Source organism: Heterodontus francisci, chromosome 22 (genome assembly GCF_036365525.1).
Source record: "Heterodontus francisci isolate sHetFra1 chromosome 22, sHetFra1.hap1, whole genome shotgun sequence".
Taxonomy (NCBI): domain Eukaryota; kingdom Metazoa; phylum Chordata; class Chondrichthyes; order Heterodontiformes; family Heterodontidae; genus Heterodontus; species Heterodontus francisci.
In genome coordinates this window covers 41,298,457-41,314,924 of record NC_090392.1, presented here as the reverse complement: position 1 = coordinate 41,314,924, position 16,468 = coordinate 41,298,457, and the positions used below count along the sequence as shown (strand labels likewise).

The 16,468-nt window shown below is 42.8% G+C and overlaps 1 protein-coding gene across 3 annotated transcripts in view; it reads right to left on the bottom strand.

The window, feature by feature from the left end:
- Nucleotides 1–16,468, bottom strand: part of acad8 (acyl-CoA dehydrogenase family, member 8) — a 93,874-nt gene that overhangs the window by 41,435 nt on the left and 35,971 nt on the right. For 2 of the 3 annotated variants that reach the window (XM_068053759.1, XM_068053757.1), the window contains exons 4-6: nt 12,812–12,921; nt 4,173–4,249; nt 3,865–4,002 (exon numbers count right to left, since the gene is read on the bottom strand). In XM_068053759.1, the coding sequence (XP_067909860.1) occupies nt 3,865–4,002; nt 4,173–4,249; nt 12,812–12,921 (325 nt within the window). The remainder of the gene's footprint in view (nt 1–3,864; nt 4,003–4,172; nt 4,250–12,811; nt 12,922–16,468) is intronic. The other variant, XM_068053758.1, reaches the window with a different exon arrangement.

The following is a 16,468-nucleotide window of genomic DNA, read 5'->3' as shown; positions in this document are numbered from 1 at the left end:
AATCCACAGGCTAACTGCCCAGCATGGGTACTCAGGTGACACATATTTCAGAGGGGTCTAGTGAATGAAAGGGTAGCGATAGGCACAAACATGTTGCACCATGGACATTTGACAAAATTATTGACAGCCACAGACATGGGTGCAATTAATCTGTTTATAAAGTGAATAGTCAACCTAATGCCAACAAACACAGTCTGATTTAAAACACATTTCTCCCTATTTAGTGAAATACCTGGCAATGTTTTTGCATACTTGATGAGCGATGCAGTGAATTTGGATAGATGGCCATCTGTCAGGAGTGATATTGATCTCTTTCTCTCTCTCCCTCTCCATTCCTCTCCCCTCTGTGTCCATCCTTCTCCCCTCTGTGTCCCACTCTCTTTCCTTCTCCTCTCTGTGTCCCCTCTCTCCTGTGTCCCTCCTCCTCTACCCTCTCTCCCCCTCCTTCTATCCCTGCACCCCTCCCTCTCCCCTTCTCTCTCCCTGCACCCCTCCCTCTCCCCCTCTCTCTCCTTGCACCCCTCCCTCTCCTTGTCCCCTTCTCTCCCCCTCTCTCTCTCTGTACCCCATCTCCCCATCTCTCTCCCTGTCCCCTCTCCCCCCTCTATCCCCCACACTCTCTCTCCCTCCTCTCCCCCCACTCTCTCCCTCACTCCCCCCCGCCATCCTCTCCCTCTCTTCCCCACACACCCAATGCACCAGGAGCACAAACACATTGCTGCCGGCCCCGCACTCAAAACCAGCGCATTTGGAGGGCTGAGAAAGTGGACTGTCTACCTATAAAAAAAAGCTTGCGCTGGCTCAAAGAAGTCTTGCCTTTCCAGTTCTAGCATTGCTTTCCTGTGCACTATCCTATCTGTTTCACTCACACATTCACCAGGGTTGATGCCACAGGTCAGAATTTAAAATTACCTCAGACCTCAAAATTCTTACCACGGACACCAGTGTCCATGTACGAACATGTTGACAACCCCTGTGGAGGGGTGCGACACTGTTGGACATGAGGGAAAGCTACTTGCAAATTTAAATATTAATTGAATGTTCAGGATGATGGCTAGGAAGTGAAGTCCAAGGGCTAGCAGAATAGGGTGAAAGAGTGGGGACTAAAAAACACAGTGCAAGTACTAATAATGAGTCCAGAAGTGACTCTTATGTCATAAAGCAATCATGTACTGCAGAAAGACCCTCCAATACTGCAAGAAAGAAATCTTGCAGTCATAGTCCCAACAGGCATAAAAGTGGGATGAGGCCGCAGCTTGAATAGATTAGACAATGAAACAAAGGCCACACAACAGTCTCGTACATTACTAGAAGCAGAAGTCCTCATGATTGTGAGGTTTTGGTGGCTGCCAATAAACTTGAGGATAAACTAATGAGAGGCAAAACAAAGGGAATTAGATAGTTGGGGAAAGTTCGGAGTTCATTCTGAGGTACCAAATATTAGGCAACCAACTTTGTCACATAGCTGGATTTGTACAGAAAATGTCCTTGCACATAGGATTTATAAGGCTAAAGTGGTGCTAGTTGCTCGGGATCTTGAAGAGCGACTGGGTGAAAGAGATATTAGAGTGGACTCTCCCACAGTTGGAAAAGTAATCTTAAAAATCTTTCTAGTTCTCTTGGCCACATATTCATGGAGATGTAGATCAATCGATATAAAAGCTGTATTTCTGCAGAGCGATACTTTTCAGACAGGAGTGTTTTTTAAACTGCCCAAAGAGGCATCAGATGCAAAAGAAAAACTATGGAAACTAAACAAATGTGCCTACGGCCTGAATGATGCTTCCAGCTTGAGGTATTTTTCAGTTCGATCTGTTTAGCTGAAAATAGGTTGTATTCAACCAAAAGCAAATCCCGCAATATTTTATTGGTATGATAAAGGGAAACTTCCAGGCACCTCATGTTGCACATTGATGATTTCTTATGGGTGTACTGTGGAATTTGAGAAATGTGTTATTAATAAAGGTGAGAGTAGAATTTAAAATTGTGGGTTTGGTTTGTGGGACTTTTAAATATACTGGTTTAGATACTAAGCAGCGCAGATCTTGAACAAATTTAAATCAACAATCCTATTTAGACAGTGTTACTCCCATCCATAATATGATTAATATTATGTAATCATATTAAGTCATCACAGAAAGATGATAGTATAACTAAAAGGGACAGAGCAATTGCAAGTTTGATTGGTCAGTTGAACTGGTTGTGCAGTCAGACTAGACCAGATGCTAGTTTTGCTATGTTGGATGTAAGTACAACAATGAAACACACTAAAGACGTGAATGTTTTAAGGTCAAATAAAACATTAAGAAAATTAAAATCTGGAGAAATCCTTAGGTGACCCAAAGAACATGAAGTTAGGCATTATCTGTGATGCCTTACATGCTAATCTTCCTGATGGATATTCTAGCGCAGCTGGTTTCATAATATTCCTAATAGGTGAAAATGGGAAATGTTGTCCTTTAGCATGGGAAGCCAAGAAAATAAAAAGGGTTGTTAAAAGTACTCTGGCTGTTGGAACACTGGCTTTTGAGGAGACAGTTAATAAGGGATTCTATTTTTCAAATATTTTAGGTGAAATTCTGTATAATGGGCATTCTGAAGACCTATTGAATGTTTATTTATTTATTTATTTAGAGGTACAGCACTGAAACAGGCCTTTCGGCCCACCGAGTCTGTGCCGACCATCAACCACCCATTTATACTAATCCTAAATTAAACCCTCTCACATCCCCACCTTCCCTCAATTCCCCTACCACCTACCAAAACTAGGGGCAATTTATAATGGCCAATTTACCTATCAACCTGCAAGTCTTTGGCTGTGGGAGAAAAACCGGAGCACCCGGCGAAAACCCACACGGTCACAGGGAGAACTTGCAAACTCCGCACAGGCAGTACCCAGTACCCAATCGAACCCGGGTCACTGGAGCTGTAAGGCTGCAGTGCTAACCACTGCACCACCCAATGTGTTACATTGATAATCGTTCATTGTTGGATAATGTAAACTGTACGAAAAGTGACGGATTGATCTTGCTGGCTTGAAACAAATGCTGAAAAGGAAATATCTAGAATTAAATGGGTGGATGCAAGCCATCAACGATCAGATTGTTTCACTAAAATAAGTGCGTGTGTAAAGAAATGGTAAGGCGTCGTAAAGGAAGGGTGTATTGCAATGAAATGCACTGTACGAATATGGAAGTCTTTTGATTTAATTTTTTGTGATTGTGCATATTGAGTCTAATTTATATTAAAAACGAGAGAAGGGAATCTCTAAGTTATATTTAATTGTGTTTAGTTGAATTCCGATGGTGGACATTAACTCGGGATTCACTCGCATTCCTCTCAATAGGAAGAGACTGGATGGAACTGGGATTTGGGTTAGGAGGTGCATGCTTATAATATGTATCTTTGCAAATAAATACTTATAAAATATATAAAGATTGGCTCCAGTTCTATCCTTTACCAACTGGCTTTCTAGAGTATAACACGAGTGAGTGTAGCAGTAAGCTGTCAGTGGAATTTCTATAACCCTCCTGCCCATTGTAATTTTCTCGAGTAACCTTTTAATCTCGAGTTAATATACAAAAGGGCTGAGCTTTTATGGCTGAAAGGGTTTTTCTTGTCTGTGAGTTTTGTTGTAATCTAGACTGAATGGCGAACACCCTCAAGTAATTGTGAGACATTCAACCTGAATGTGGCAAAGACTGCACAACTGACTCTGCTGAAATATCAACAAGATTTGTAGGGACTGTGTCATCACACTGCAGTGACTGTGGTAGTTCAAGCATCCACCCATCCAGAACCGACTCTCATTCCTCTACACTGCGGAACAGAAATCCACTCTACTCCACACTGGCGGCCTTTTACCTTTTTCTCTTTCTTGCCAAAGCTGAGCCCAGGTGTGCCTTTCTCCACCAACAAGCAGGAAATGCCTTTGGGACCCCTGTCTCCAGTCCTGCACATCAACACATACAGGTCCGTGTCCCCTCCACCACTGATAAAAGCCTGAGAAAGGAATAACAGTTCCTGAACTAATAGTCAGTCAGTCTGACAGGTTTGGCACTTCATGATCATTGACATACTCAAAGAGTTGATCAGACAGCAATACAAATGCAGGACATTACTGCAACCATCAACAGTGTCCTCAGCAAACATATCTCTTAATGTTTTATTACCTTTGAGCCATTGAGAATGTAGCAATCTCCATCCCGCCTTGCTGTAGTTATTAGTGAAGCTGCATCACTGCCACTTCCTGTTAGATGGAATCAGACAATGTAATAGTGGTTGGCTACTGGTCGCCTTCCATTTTTACTTTTACTAATTCTTTTCACCTGTCCACCCGTCAGTAGTTACTTACACTATTTAATACTGCAGGGTTCAGGTATTTTAAAAGGAAGTGACACAGGAAGGAAAAAAAATGAAATCCTGGTCACTGCCTGGCCATTCTGAGAAAGGAGAGGATCAAAAGCTGAAGACCCAGTTGACAGCTGCATGGCAAGCACCAAGACTGACCAACTGGGCGAGATGTGGGATGGTGACAGGTGCCCCTAGAACTGCCACTTACCAGGAACCAACACCTCTGAGAGCGGAGGGGAGTCAACTGTACAATGAGAGAACAAGCAAAGTTATGGAATAATACAATTTACCGGTACACAAGGAGAGAGTTTGACCCATCATGCATGTGCTGGCTCTCTGAAAGAGCTATCCACTTAGTCCCATTCCCTTTTCCCATACCATTTTTATCAAATATACACACCCTTTTAAAAGTTATTATTAATTCTACGTTCCATGTCGTAACAAATATCTGCATTAAAAAAATTATCTTTGTTCTTTTGCCGACAATCTTAAATTATCTCCATGTGCCAGCAACTAGGTTTATGGACGTGACGCATCAAAATAGATTAACATTTCTAAATTAGTTTCAAAAATATTGAAACATACCAACTTGCTCACCACTAACTTCTCCTCCCATTCTCACTGATGATGCAATACAAGTCAAATTTCAAACACCCGTGAACCCCCAAGTGTCTCTATGTGGTTTTCTTTATACATTAATGAGTGCTTCTAAGAGGTGTGAACCAATTGCTAGCAGCTAGGCTAGAGGATGCTGATCCGGCTGCTCCACGGCCTGTGATGACTTCGGCAGCTGTTCTCTGGCTGCCTGAGGCCTGGGGGACACCGGCTGCCTTAGGGTTTCCTGCACTGGTGTAGATCTCTCCTCAGCTGTCACGACGACTGGAGTTGGGCACTCTGGCAGAAGGGCTGAGGAACTGGTTTCCATAAGCGGAGCACCCTGAGGTGGCCCCAGGCTGTGGAAATTAGCCTCTCCTCCTCCCTTTCAAGGCTCACTTGATCCTCCCTGCTCACCAGAGAAGGGAGAAGACTCCAGGCCCATCGTCCTCCTCTCGCATTGCCACTGCTGCATTGAGCTCATGGCCAAGGCGATTGTGTGCAAGTCTGCTTACATTTGTGGGATCTGGCTCTCCATGAGGGTTGCCAACCTGTCGATGGAGGAAGCCATGTGCTCACCTGCCAGAGACATGGCAGCACCCATGGTATGATGGACTCCTCCTTCAACTGCTCATGGTTGTGCATTGCCACTGGCATCTCTGCCAGACATCGCCTTACCTGCAGCATGCCCTGTGCTGTCGACACCAGACCCTGTCATGGCTGCTAACCTCCTCAGCTATTTTCATCCAGACATGCTTGGTCACGCAGGAGGATTTCTTGTCATCGCTGAGGAAAAGGACCTCCCGCCTTTCCCTTGCAGCCAGGAGGAGAATCTCAAGGGAAGCATCAATAAAATATGGGGCTACCCTGTGTCTTGCTTCTGACATCTTGCGGGGACGTCTCCAGGCGGGTGGGGGGTCCAAAGAATCAGAGAAAGTTTAAGACACAGAAAGAGGCCACTTGGCCTATTGTGTCTGTGTCGGCCGAAAAACAATTCACCTACTCTAATCCCACCTTCCAGCATTTAGTCCGTAGCCCTGCAGATTATAGCACTTGAGATGCATATCCAGACTCCTTTTGAATGAGTTGAGTGTTTCTGCCTCAACTACCCTTTCAGGCAGTGAGTTCCAGACCCCCATCACCCTCTGGGTGAAAAAGCTTTTCCTCATCTCCCCTCTAGTTTTTCTACCAATCACTTTAAATCTATGCCCCCTCTTCACTGACCTCTCTGCTAAGGTGAATAGACCCTTCACCTCCACTCTATCCGGGGGGGGGGGGTGGTGGAGGAGGAGACATTTCCACTCCACTTTGTATAAAAAAGACTTTCAGTTTTCGCTCCTAAATGGTGCAGCTCTAATTTAACATTGTATCCCTTGTTCTTGATTTCCCCACCACAGGAAATTGCTTCTCTGTGTATGCTCTATCAAATCTTTTTAAACACCTCAATGCGATCACCCCTCCTGCATCAAAACTGAACGGAATGCAAGTCTAATCTTTGCAACCTGTCCTCACAATGTAACCTTTTATATGTAACCACAGAATAGATTCCTGCGTAACACAACTTGTCACATTCCCATCATCTCTACTCTCAGTCTTCTGCTTTCCAACCAATTACCAACCCATGTCACAAGCTACCTCCAATTCTATGCAGTCTCATTTTTGCAATAATTTCTTCTGTGGACCCTTGTCAAATTCATTCAGGAAGTTCATTCAGACAATGTCCACAGACACTCCCTTATTCACCCCATGTTCGCGACCGCCTCAAAATCAGTTAAAATTATATCAGTCAGACATAATTTAATCTTCACAAATCCATACCGACTCTCTTTGATAACTCCTACTTGCTCAAGTGCTGTCACTCTGCCCCTGATGATAGATTCCAGCAAATGACTGTGTTAAGGGCAGAGAAAGGGAGGTATTTCCAAAGTATGATCAGTAAATTTTCCTGATCAGTATGGTTCCTTTGCTGGATCTATTCCTGAGAAAGAAATGGATCAAGTGGAGAGTGTTACAGTTGGGGAGCAACTCAGGAATGGTGATCATAGTATCGTAAGGTTTAGAGTGTTTAGATTAATTATGGAGAAAGACAAGGAGCAATCTAGAATAAAAATAATTAACTGGAGGAGGACTAATTTCAGCAAATTGAGCAGGGATCTGACCCAAGTAAACTGGAGGCAAAGAGTTGTCGGCAGAAATATAGTAGAGGAATAGGCAGCCTTTAAAGAAGAAATGATTCCATTACTGTCTAGGTATATTTCTACAAGGGGAAAGGCAAGGCAACCAAAGGCAGAGCTCCTGGGATGGCAAAGGAGTTAGAGAGTAGGTTGAAGCAGAAAAAGGGGCATATGACCAATGTCAGCTTGATAATACAACAGAAAATCAGGCCTAATATAAAATGTACAGAGGAGAAATAAGAAAGAAAACAAGAGGGGCAAACGGTATGAAAATAGATCGGTGGCTAAAACGGAATCCAAAAGTCTTCTATAGATATATCAACAGTAAAAAGGTTGTCAGAGGAGGACCTGATGGCCTGCATCCTAGGGTCTTAAAACAAGTGGCTGCTGAGAGCAGATGCATTGGTTGTGATCTTCAAAATTCCCTAGATTCTGGAAAGGTCCTATGAGATTGGAAAATAGCTAATGCTATTCAAGGAGGGAGACAGAAGGTAGGAAACTACAGGCCAGTTAGCCTAACGTCTGTCATAGGGAAAATGCTAGAATGCTAGCATTTGATAAGGTGCCATGTCAAAGGTTACTATATAAAATAAGAGCTCATGGTTTAGGGGGTAACATATTAGCATGGATAGAGGATGGATTAGCTAACAGGAAACCAAGAGTAGGGATAAATGGGTCATTTTTGGGTCGGCAAGCTGTAACTAGCGGAGTGCCACAGGGATCAGTGCTGGGGCCGCAACTATTTACAATCTATATCAATGACTGGGATGAAGGGACAGATTGTAGGGTTGCTAAATTTGCTGATGACACAAAGATAGGTCAGAGACTAAGTTGTGAAGAGGACAGAAGAGGTCTGCAAAGGAATTATAGATAGGTTAAAGGCAAAAATATGGCAGATGGGAGTATAATGTGGGAAAATGTGAACTGATCCACTTTGGCAGGAAGAATAGAAAAGCAGTATATTATTTAAATGGAAAGAGATTGCAGAACTCTGTGGTACAGAGGGATCTAGCTGTCCTGATGCATGAATCACAAAAAGTTAGCATGCAGGAACAGCAAGTGATTAGGAAGGCAAATGGAATGTCGCCATTTATTCCAAGGGGAATGGAATATAAAAGTAAGGAAGTTGCTACAGTTGTACAGGGCATTGGTGAGACCTCATCTGGAGTACTGTGCACAGTTTTGATCTCCTTACTTAGGAAAGGATATAATTGTATTAGAAGCAATTCAGAGAAGGTTCACTCGACTGATTCCTGGGATGAAGGGGTTTATCTTTTGAGAAAAGGTTGGACAGGTTGGGTCTGTATCCATTAGAGTTTAGAAGAATGGGAGGTGATCTTATTGAAACATGTAAGATCCTGAGGGTGCATGCTGAGAGGATGTTTTCCCTTATTGGAGAGACTGGAACTAGGAGACTCAGTTTAAAAATAAGGGATCTCCCATTTAAGATGGGGATGAGGAGAATTTTTTTCTCTCAGAGGGTCATGAGTTTGTGGAATTCTTTTCCCCAGAGAGCAGTCGAGGCAGGATCATTGAATATTTTTAAGGCTAAGCTAGGTAGATTCTTGATTGACAAGGGAGTCAAAGGTTATAGGGGTAGACAGGAAAGTAGAGTTGAGGCCACAATCAGATTAACTGTGATCTCATTAAATGGCAGAGCAGACCAATTAATGACTAGAATGGAGATCTTTTGGAGGAGGCAGAAGGCATTGCTGAGGTACTAAATGGGCACTTTGCAGTAGTGTTTACCAAGGAAGAGGACTCTGCCAAAGCTATGGTAAATGAGGTTGTTGGAATACTGGATATGATAAAAATAGATAGAGGTACTAGAAAGGCTGGCAGTACTTAAACTGGGTAGATCACCCAGTCCAGATAGGATGCATTCTAGGTTACTGAGGGAAGTGAGGATAGAAATTGCGGAGGTGCTGGAAACAATCTTCCAATGCTCCTTAGATACAGGGGTGGTGCCAGAGGACTGGAGGATTGCAATTGTTCAACCATTATTCAAAACAGAAAGAATAAACCTGCCAACTACAGACCAGTCAGTTAGAAGTCAGTGGTTTAGAAACAATCATTCAGGAGAAAATTAACAGCCACTGGATGCATGATAGTGCATGTACTAGCTACAAAATGCACTGCAGCAACTCACCAAGACTCCTTAAACAGCACCTTCCAAACCCATGACCTCTAGGAGGACAAGAGCAATAAACGCATAGGAACATCACCACCTGCAATTCCCCTCCAAGTCACACACCATCCTGATTTGGAACTATATCGCTGTTCCTTCACTGTCGTTGGATCAAAATTCTGGAACTCCCTGCCTAATAGCACTGTGGGTGCAACTACACATGGACTGCAGCGGTTCAAGAAGGCGGCTCACCACCATCTTCTCAAGGGTAATTGGGGGGGGGAATAACTGCTGTTCTTGCTAGCAACTCCCACATTCCATGAATAAATAAAAAAATTAATAAAGAGGAGCTAACAGGGATTTGTTAAGGGAAAATCACATTTGATTAACTTGATTGAGTTTTTTAGAAACATAGAAAATAGGAGCAGGAGTAGGCCATTCGGCCCTTCGAGCCTGCTCTGCCATTCATTATGATCATGGCTGATCATCCAACTCAGTAGCCTGTTCCGGCTTTCGCCCCATACCCTTTGATCTCTTTAGACCCAAGAGCTATATCTAACTCCTTTTTGAAAACATACAATGTTTTGGCCTCAACTGCTTTCTGTGGTAGCGAATTCCACAGGCTCACCACTCTCTGGGTGAAGAAATTTCTCCTCATCTCAGTTCTGAAAGATTTACCCCGTATCCTTAGACTATGACCCCTGGTTCTGGACTCCCCCACCATTGGGAACATCCTTCCTGCATCTACCCAGTCAAGTCCTGTTAGAATTTTATAGGTTTCTATGAGATCCCCCCTCACTCTTCTGAACTCCAGCGAATATAATCCTAACCGACTCAATCTCTCCTCATACGTCAGTCCCGCCATCCCAGGAATCAGTTTGGTAAACCTTTGCTGCCCTCCATCTATAACAAGACCATCCTTCCTCAGATAAGGAGACCAAAACTGCATTCCAGGTGTGGCCTCACCAAGGCCCTGTATAATTGCAGCAAGACATCCCTGCTTCTGTACTCGAATCCTCTCGCTATGAAGGCCAACACACCATTTGCCTTTTTTTTTGATGAGGTAACAGGGAAAGTGGATGAGGGCAGTGCTGTTGATGTAGTGCATATGGACTTTCAAAAGGCATTTGATAGAGTACCACATATTAAGCTTATTAACAAAATTTAAGCCCTTGGGATCAAAGTGGCAGTAGCAGCATAGATACAAAACTGGCTAAGGGGTAGAAAACAGAGAGCGATGGTGAATGGTTGTTTTAGGAGTGGAGAGATATATACAGTGGAATTCCCCAATGTTCAGTACTAGGACCACTGCTGTTTTTGACCTATATTAATGACTTGGTTTTTGGGGTACAGGGCACAATTTTGAAATGCGAAGGTGACAGAATGCTTGAAAGTATAGTAAACAGTGAGGAAGATAGTAACAGACTTCAACAGGATATAGACAGACTGGTGAAACAGGTGGACACACGGCAGATACAATTCAACATAGAAAAATATGAGGTGATATATTTTGGTAGGAAGAATAAGGAACAACAATACAAGTTAAATGGTACAATTTTAAAGCGGGTGCAAGAGAGAGACCTGGGGGCAACGTTCCCTCTAGGATGTGCGGCCGTGCAGGAGACCAGAACTTAATATACAGGGGACAAACAGGCAGAGAACAAGAAGCAGTTCCTTTAAGATATGCACATATGTGGCTGTGTAGCAATCTTAAAGGGACCGTGCAGTGCAACAAACGGGCTGTGCACAGCAAAGGGAAATTAGAGGGAACATTGCCTGGGGAAGTTGTGCACAAATCGCTGTAGGTGACAGGACAAGTTAAGAAAGCAGTTAAGAACACTTTAGAAAGGACGTGAAGGCTTTGGAGAGGGTACAGAGCGATTCGCTAGAATAGTTCCAGGGACAAGGAATACAATTACACGGATAGACAGGAAAAGATGATATGATTTTCCTTAGGGCAGAGAAAGTGAAGAGGAGATGTGATAGATTCATGCAGGATTTAGGTAAAGTAAGTAAAGGGAAACAGCTTCCAGTAGCTGAAGGGCTGATAACCAGAGGACACAGATTTAAGGTGATTCACAAAACAGTGAGAACTCCATGAAGAAAATCTTTGTTATGTAATGAGTGGTTTGGATTTAGAATGTACTGCCTGATAGGCTGGTGGAAACAGATTCAAAAAGTGACCTTCAAAACAGAATAGAATAAATACTGAAGGAGAAAAAAATTGCAGGGAGATGGGGAACAAGAGGGGGAGTGGGACCAATGTTCCTTCTAATTTTCCCTGTTGTGTACAGCCTGTTTGTTGCACTGAGCAGTCCCTTTAAGACTGCCACGTGGCCACAGGTGCACATCTTAAAGGGAATCTTTGTTGCACGTGGCCTGTTAGTTGCATTGTGTGGTACGTTCCAGATTACAGTGCAGCCACGCAGCTTTGAGGGAACATTGAGTGGGACTAACTGGATTGCTCTACGAAAGAGTCAGTACAAACTCGCTGGGCTAAATGGCTCCCTTCTGTGCTGTACTACCCCATAACTATAGCTATAACTGGCCACAACTGGCTCCAAACCATCAGGCCTGTAGTTTTCAGGGTTTTACTTCCCTCCCTTTTATAGATTATGGAATAATATTTACAATTTTCCAATCCAAAGGCACAACTCTTGATCTGGACAGCTCTGGAAAATTATGACAAATGCATCTGCAATTTCCCCACTTGATTCTGGGGTGGAAACGATTTGGTCCTGCAGATTTGTCTATCTTAAGTATCATAATTTACTTCATTGCTGTTTTTTAAATTTATATTTAACTAAACTCCTCCTCTTCACTTATTTTAAGGTACTCTATTTTTGGTATTTTTTCCTTTTCCTCCACTGTGAAAACTAATACAAGTTCTCATTTATCACGTCTGCTATTTCCTTATTGTCCATTATAGTCTCACTTGCATCTACCTTTAATGTGCCCACATTCCTCCTTACAATTCTGTTTTTCTTAACATGTTCATAAAACCTTTACTATTAGTATTGATATTTCTTGCAAGTTTCTTTTCATATTCCCTTTTCGCACCTCATTCTTTTCTTTGTATCCTTTGCTGCTTTTTATAGCTTTCCCAGTCTGCTGGATTTCCACTTTTTCTTTTGTGGGAGGAGTATCTGTTGCTTCTTCCCTTCCTTTCTCATTATTTTTCCAGATGTTCATTTGTCCTTTACTCTTCATCAGAACTGGAAACTAATCACAGAAACATGAATCATCTTTTCTCCCTATTGGTGCTGAGTGACTTGCTGTTTCCAATTTCCCTATTTCCAATGTCTGTAGTTATGTCTCTATTTTTTGAACAGTCCAATGGCTGTTCTCCAGAACCTCCCTGTAACTTAGCACAACTTGGAAACAGGTGACAGATGCAGACAACTGCAGACAACAGCTGGCTCACAGACCAGAGAACAAGGCATGTGGCGTGGGGGGCAGGGGAACACAAATACAGAGACAGGGATGAACCTCTAGATAGCCAATGGAGAATGCATGGCTGAACAGGATTTAAGAAGTAAGTTTTTGTTGATTAAAATCAGACCTGGCTCAGTGAGACAGTAGGAAGCAAACCTCTCCATGCTGCACAACGTGGGACAGTGCGTGTGGCGCTGCTCCTCACTCCCAAATGTGTCGATCATCCAGGCACACATGCTGTAAAAGGCAAAGGAAACAGTTGAAGCTCTGAACATAAATTGGCCCCGTGTCACTGTCACAGACTGAGTCTCAGCCACAACCCAGATTCTGCACCGTATCACATGCAACAAAGCAACTTTCCGCTTTGTTAGATATATTGACAAACTTCCAGTGCTCTGAGTTAATCAGTGAGCAGAACCTGAGAGCCAAGCTCTGTGATTCAGGACAGAGTTGCTCATTTGCTCTTGGAATGCCTGATGTTTTCAGCTTTGGAACTTAAGTAGTTCAGCACTTCACTATTATTCTCTCATCCTTAAAGCCTGCTTGAAATGATTATCTACTCCTGAACCAACCTTGCACATTTCAGCAAGAGCTTTAATCTACACAGGTGAGAATTTTGAAAGAAATATGATGTGACGGGAAAGAGGGAAAGGGAAAGGCAGCTACAGAAATGTACAAAAAGCAAAAAAAAAAATCAAAGACACGAGGAAAAGTTTTTTTTTACATGGTGAGTGGTTAGGATCTGCAATGCACTGCCTGAGATTCAATTGAGGCCTTCAAGAGAAAACTGGATAATTATCTGAAGAGAAAAACTTTTGCAGGGCTACGGGGAAAAGGCAGGGGAGTGGGACTAGGTGAGTTGCTCTTGCAGAGAGTTGGCACTAGCATGATGGGCCAAATGGCCTCCTTCGGTGCTGTAACCATTCTATGATTCATTACTATTACAATTGGCGAAACTCACCAAATTGAACTAAAGCAACACACAAATACGCAGAACGGTCTGATAAAAGGATCTCCGTTTAAAATGTTAACCAGTTTTTCCTCTCCCAAGTAAAGCCTGGCTCGGGTATAAAATTAATACCTGACCCGGGCCCGAACCGACCACAGCCAAATTTAACCCGACCCGAGCCTGAGTCCTTTAATTTTTTGCACGCCTGACCTGACCCGACACGAATATCCTTCATCTGTTCTGGCAGCAGGCTATTCCGACAGCTGGAGTTGTGGGGAATCATGGGTAAGCCTGATCCCGTGACTTCCCAGAAGCAGTGTCTAGCCCGACCCGACCCGACCCCGAATGCTGGACTCGGAATTTTAACCCAATCCGACCCGAACCCATCACATGCAGTGGGGTCTCGCCGGTTCAGGTTGGGTAGCCAGGCTTTACTCCCAAATGCAGATTGAGTTGTTGTGAATTTCCATTATTCATTTTCCCTTTAATACATTTTTGCCTTGTTTTTAGCCACCCAATTAAAAAAAGCTGCCTGTTGTTTATTTTTTGTGAAAGATGAAAGTGTGGGAAGGCAACAGGCATCAGCATTGCTGAAGGCAGAATAAAAATGCAACAATTCCGTTACATTAGCTCTCCAGAAGTTAAATGGAGATCATAAAGGGCTGGGAGAATAGGCTTCAGAAAGGGTGGCTGAATCAGCCTGTATTTGACGATCCTAACTTATAATTATTTAGTTCCCAGCTCAGAGTCAGGCCTGCCTTCTTGCCGTCTTTCTTAAGCCAGATGAGCCCCGAATGTGTGGTTCCTCCTGCTTTTTACTAATTCTGATCGTTGGCTGCTCCTGCTAAGTTGGTTTGGATATTTCAAATGGATGTTTGGATGTTCACCTATTCTAGTTAAGACACCTCAATTAGTTTGAGATTGATTTGAGAATATACTCCCTGATACACTGTGTAGGGAGATGCTGGCATTGTGGTAATGTCACTGGACTAGTAATCCACAGGTAACAAAAACAAGAAATGCTGGAAATACTCAGCAGGTCAGAAGGGTCACTGACCTGAAACGTTAACTCTGCTTCTCTCGCCACAGATGCTGTCAGACCTGCTGAGTATTTCCAGCATTTTTTGGGTTTTTTTCCAGATTTCCAGCATCTGCAGTATTTTGCTTTTATTTTAGTAATCCAGAGGCCCGGGGTAATGCCCTGGGACACTGGTTCAAATCCCACCATGGCAGCAAGTGGAATTTAAATTCAATTAATTAATTAAAAAATGTGGAATTAAAAGCTATTCTCAGTAATGGTGCCATGAAACTATCATGGATTGTCGTTAAGACCCATCTGGTTCACTAATGCCCTTTAGGGAAGGAAATCTGCTGTCCCTTACCTAGTCTGGCTCAAATGTGACTCCAGACCCACAGCAATGTGGTTGACTCTTAACTGCCCTCTGAAATGGCCTAGCAAACCACTCCGGTGTCAAGGGCAATTAGGGATGGGTAACAAATGCTGGCCTTGCCAGTGTCACCCACATCCCATGAAAGAATAAAAAAAAACACACCCTGATACAGTGCGGGTGTATATACCGTTACAACTGAGGAGTGCACAGTTAATTCAGACCCACTTCTCCACAGATCACAACATACTTTTAAAAAAAATTCCCACTTACTGAAACAGTCACTCAGATTAACTATTTTCCCCAGAATAGAACACACTAACTAGGTTTTTTTACTGAACAACAAAATTAACACTTTATTTTAGAACAAGTCTTAACTGGTAATAAGGTAAAATTAAGCACACAGATCGAATTTTTAAAGTTCCAACATTAAATTTTTAAATGTCCCCTTTCTACCGTAATCAAATTTTAAAGTCCCTTTTTACCTTAGTCCCATATAACTAAAAGAAATCAGAGCTCTATGACAGACAAAAAAAAACACATCTGGGCAGATTGTTTGCCCACCCCTGAAAAAAATAGATGAGACACGCTGCACCAAACTGGCACACAGTCCAACCTCCGAGCAGACGCAGACAAGTCACTAGAATCTTCCAGAATAGTTCTCTTCAGGCAACGTTAAAAAGTAATTTAGCAGGCCTTTCTCAAATACAGGAAACAAGATGAATCAGCACAGTGAACTTCACAGATTCCTTTAGGGAATTGCAGGAAAGCGAGCTGGGTTGTAGTCTTCTATACTTCCTTGGAATTCTCTCCTCCTTCTGTCCTTTTTTGACACTTCAGCAGCACTTGACTTTAACTCCTTCCAGAAGGTAAAACCACACACACACTGACCAACAACCAAAGGATTTTGAGGGTTTTTTTCTGCCCATCCCAGGTGTGCTCTGCTTCTACTGGGCTTGTCCAATCAAAGGAGCGCTTGTCATTTCTCTGTCCCTGTTACCAAGGCTTCTGCTCTCAGCCTAACCCGAGTCATGTGACAAACGGCAATACTGTTGCCAATCCGACACTCTCAGTCCTCTTGATGGCTTAAGAACAAGAAATGCTGGAAATACTCAGCAGGTCTGGCAGCATCTGTGGAGAGAGAAGCAGTTTAACCATAAATTCCTTTAAAATGATTGTTAACAAAAATAACATAACAATACTCCCAGATGCACAGATGTATATACTGTTATGATTCCTGTGGAGACCAACAAACCAAAAAAAAAATTGAATCTACCGACTGATCTCAATTTAGGAAACAAAAACCAAATGGACAAAATTTCACCTTTATAAATTTTACTTTAACACTAAAATCTAAACCAACAACAATTAAACATTAACTAACAGTTAAATCACCATCATGTATGTATATCTTAAAGGTTACAAGTTAACAATCAGATGCAACAAA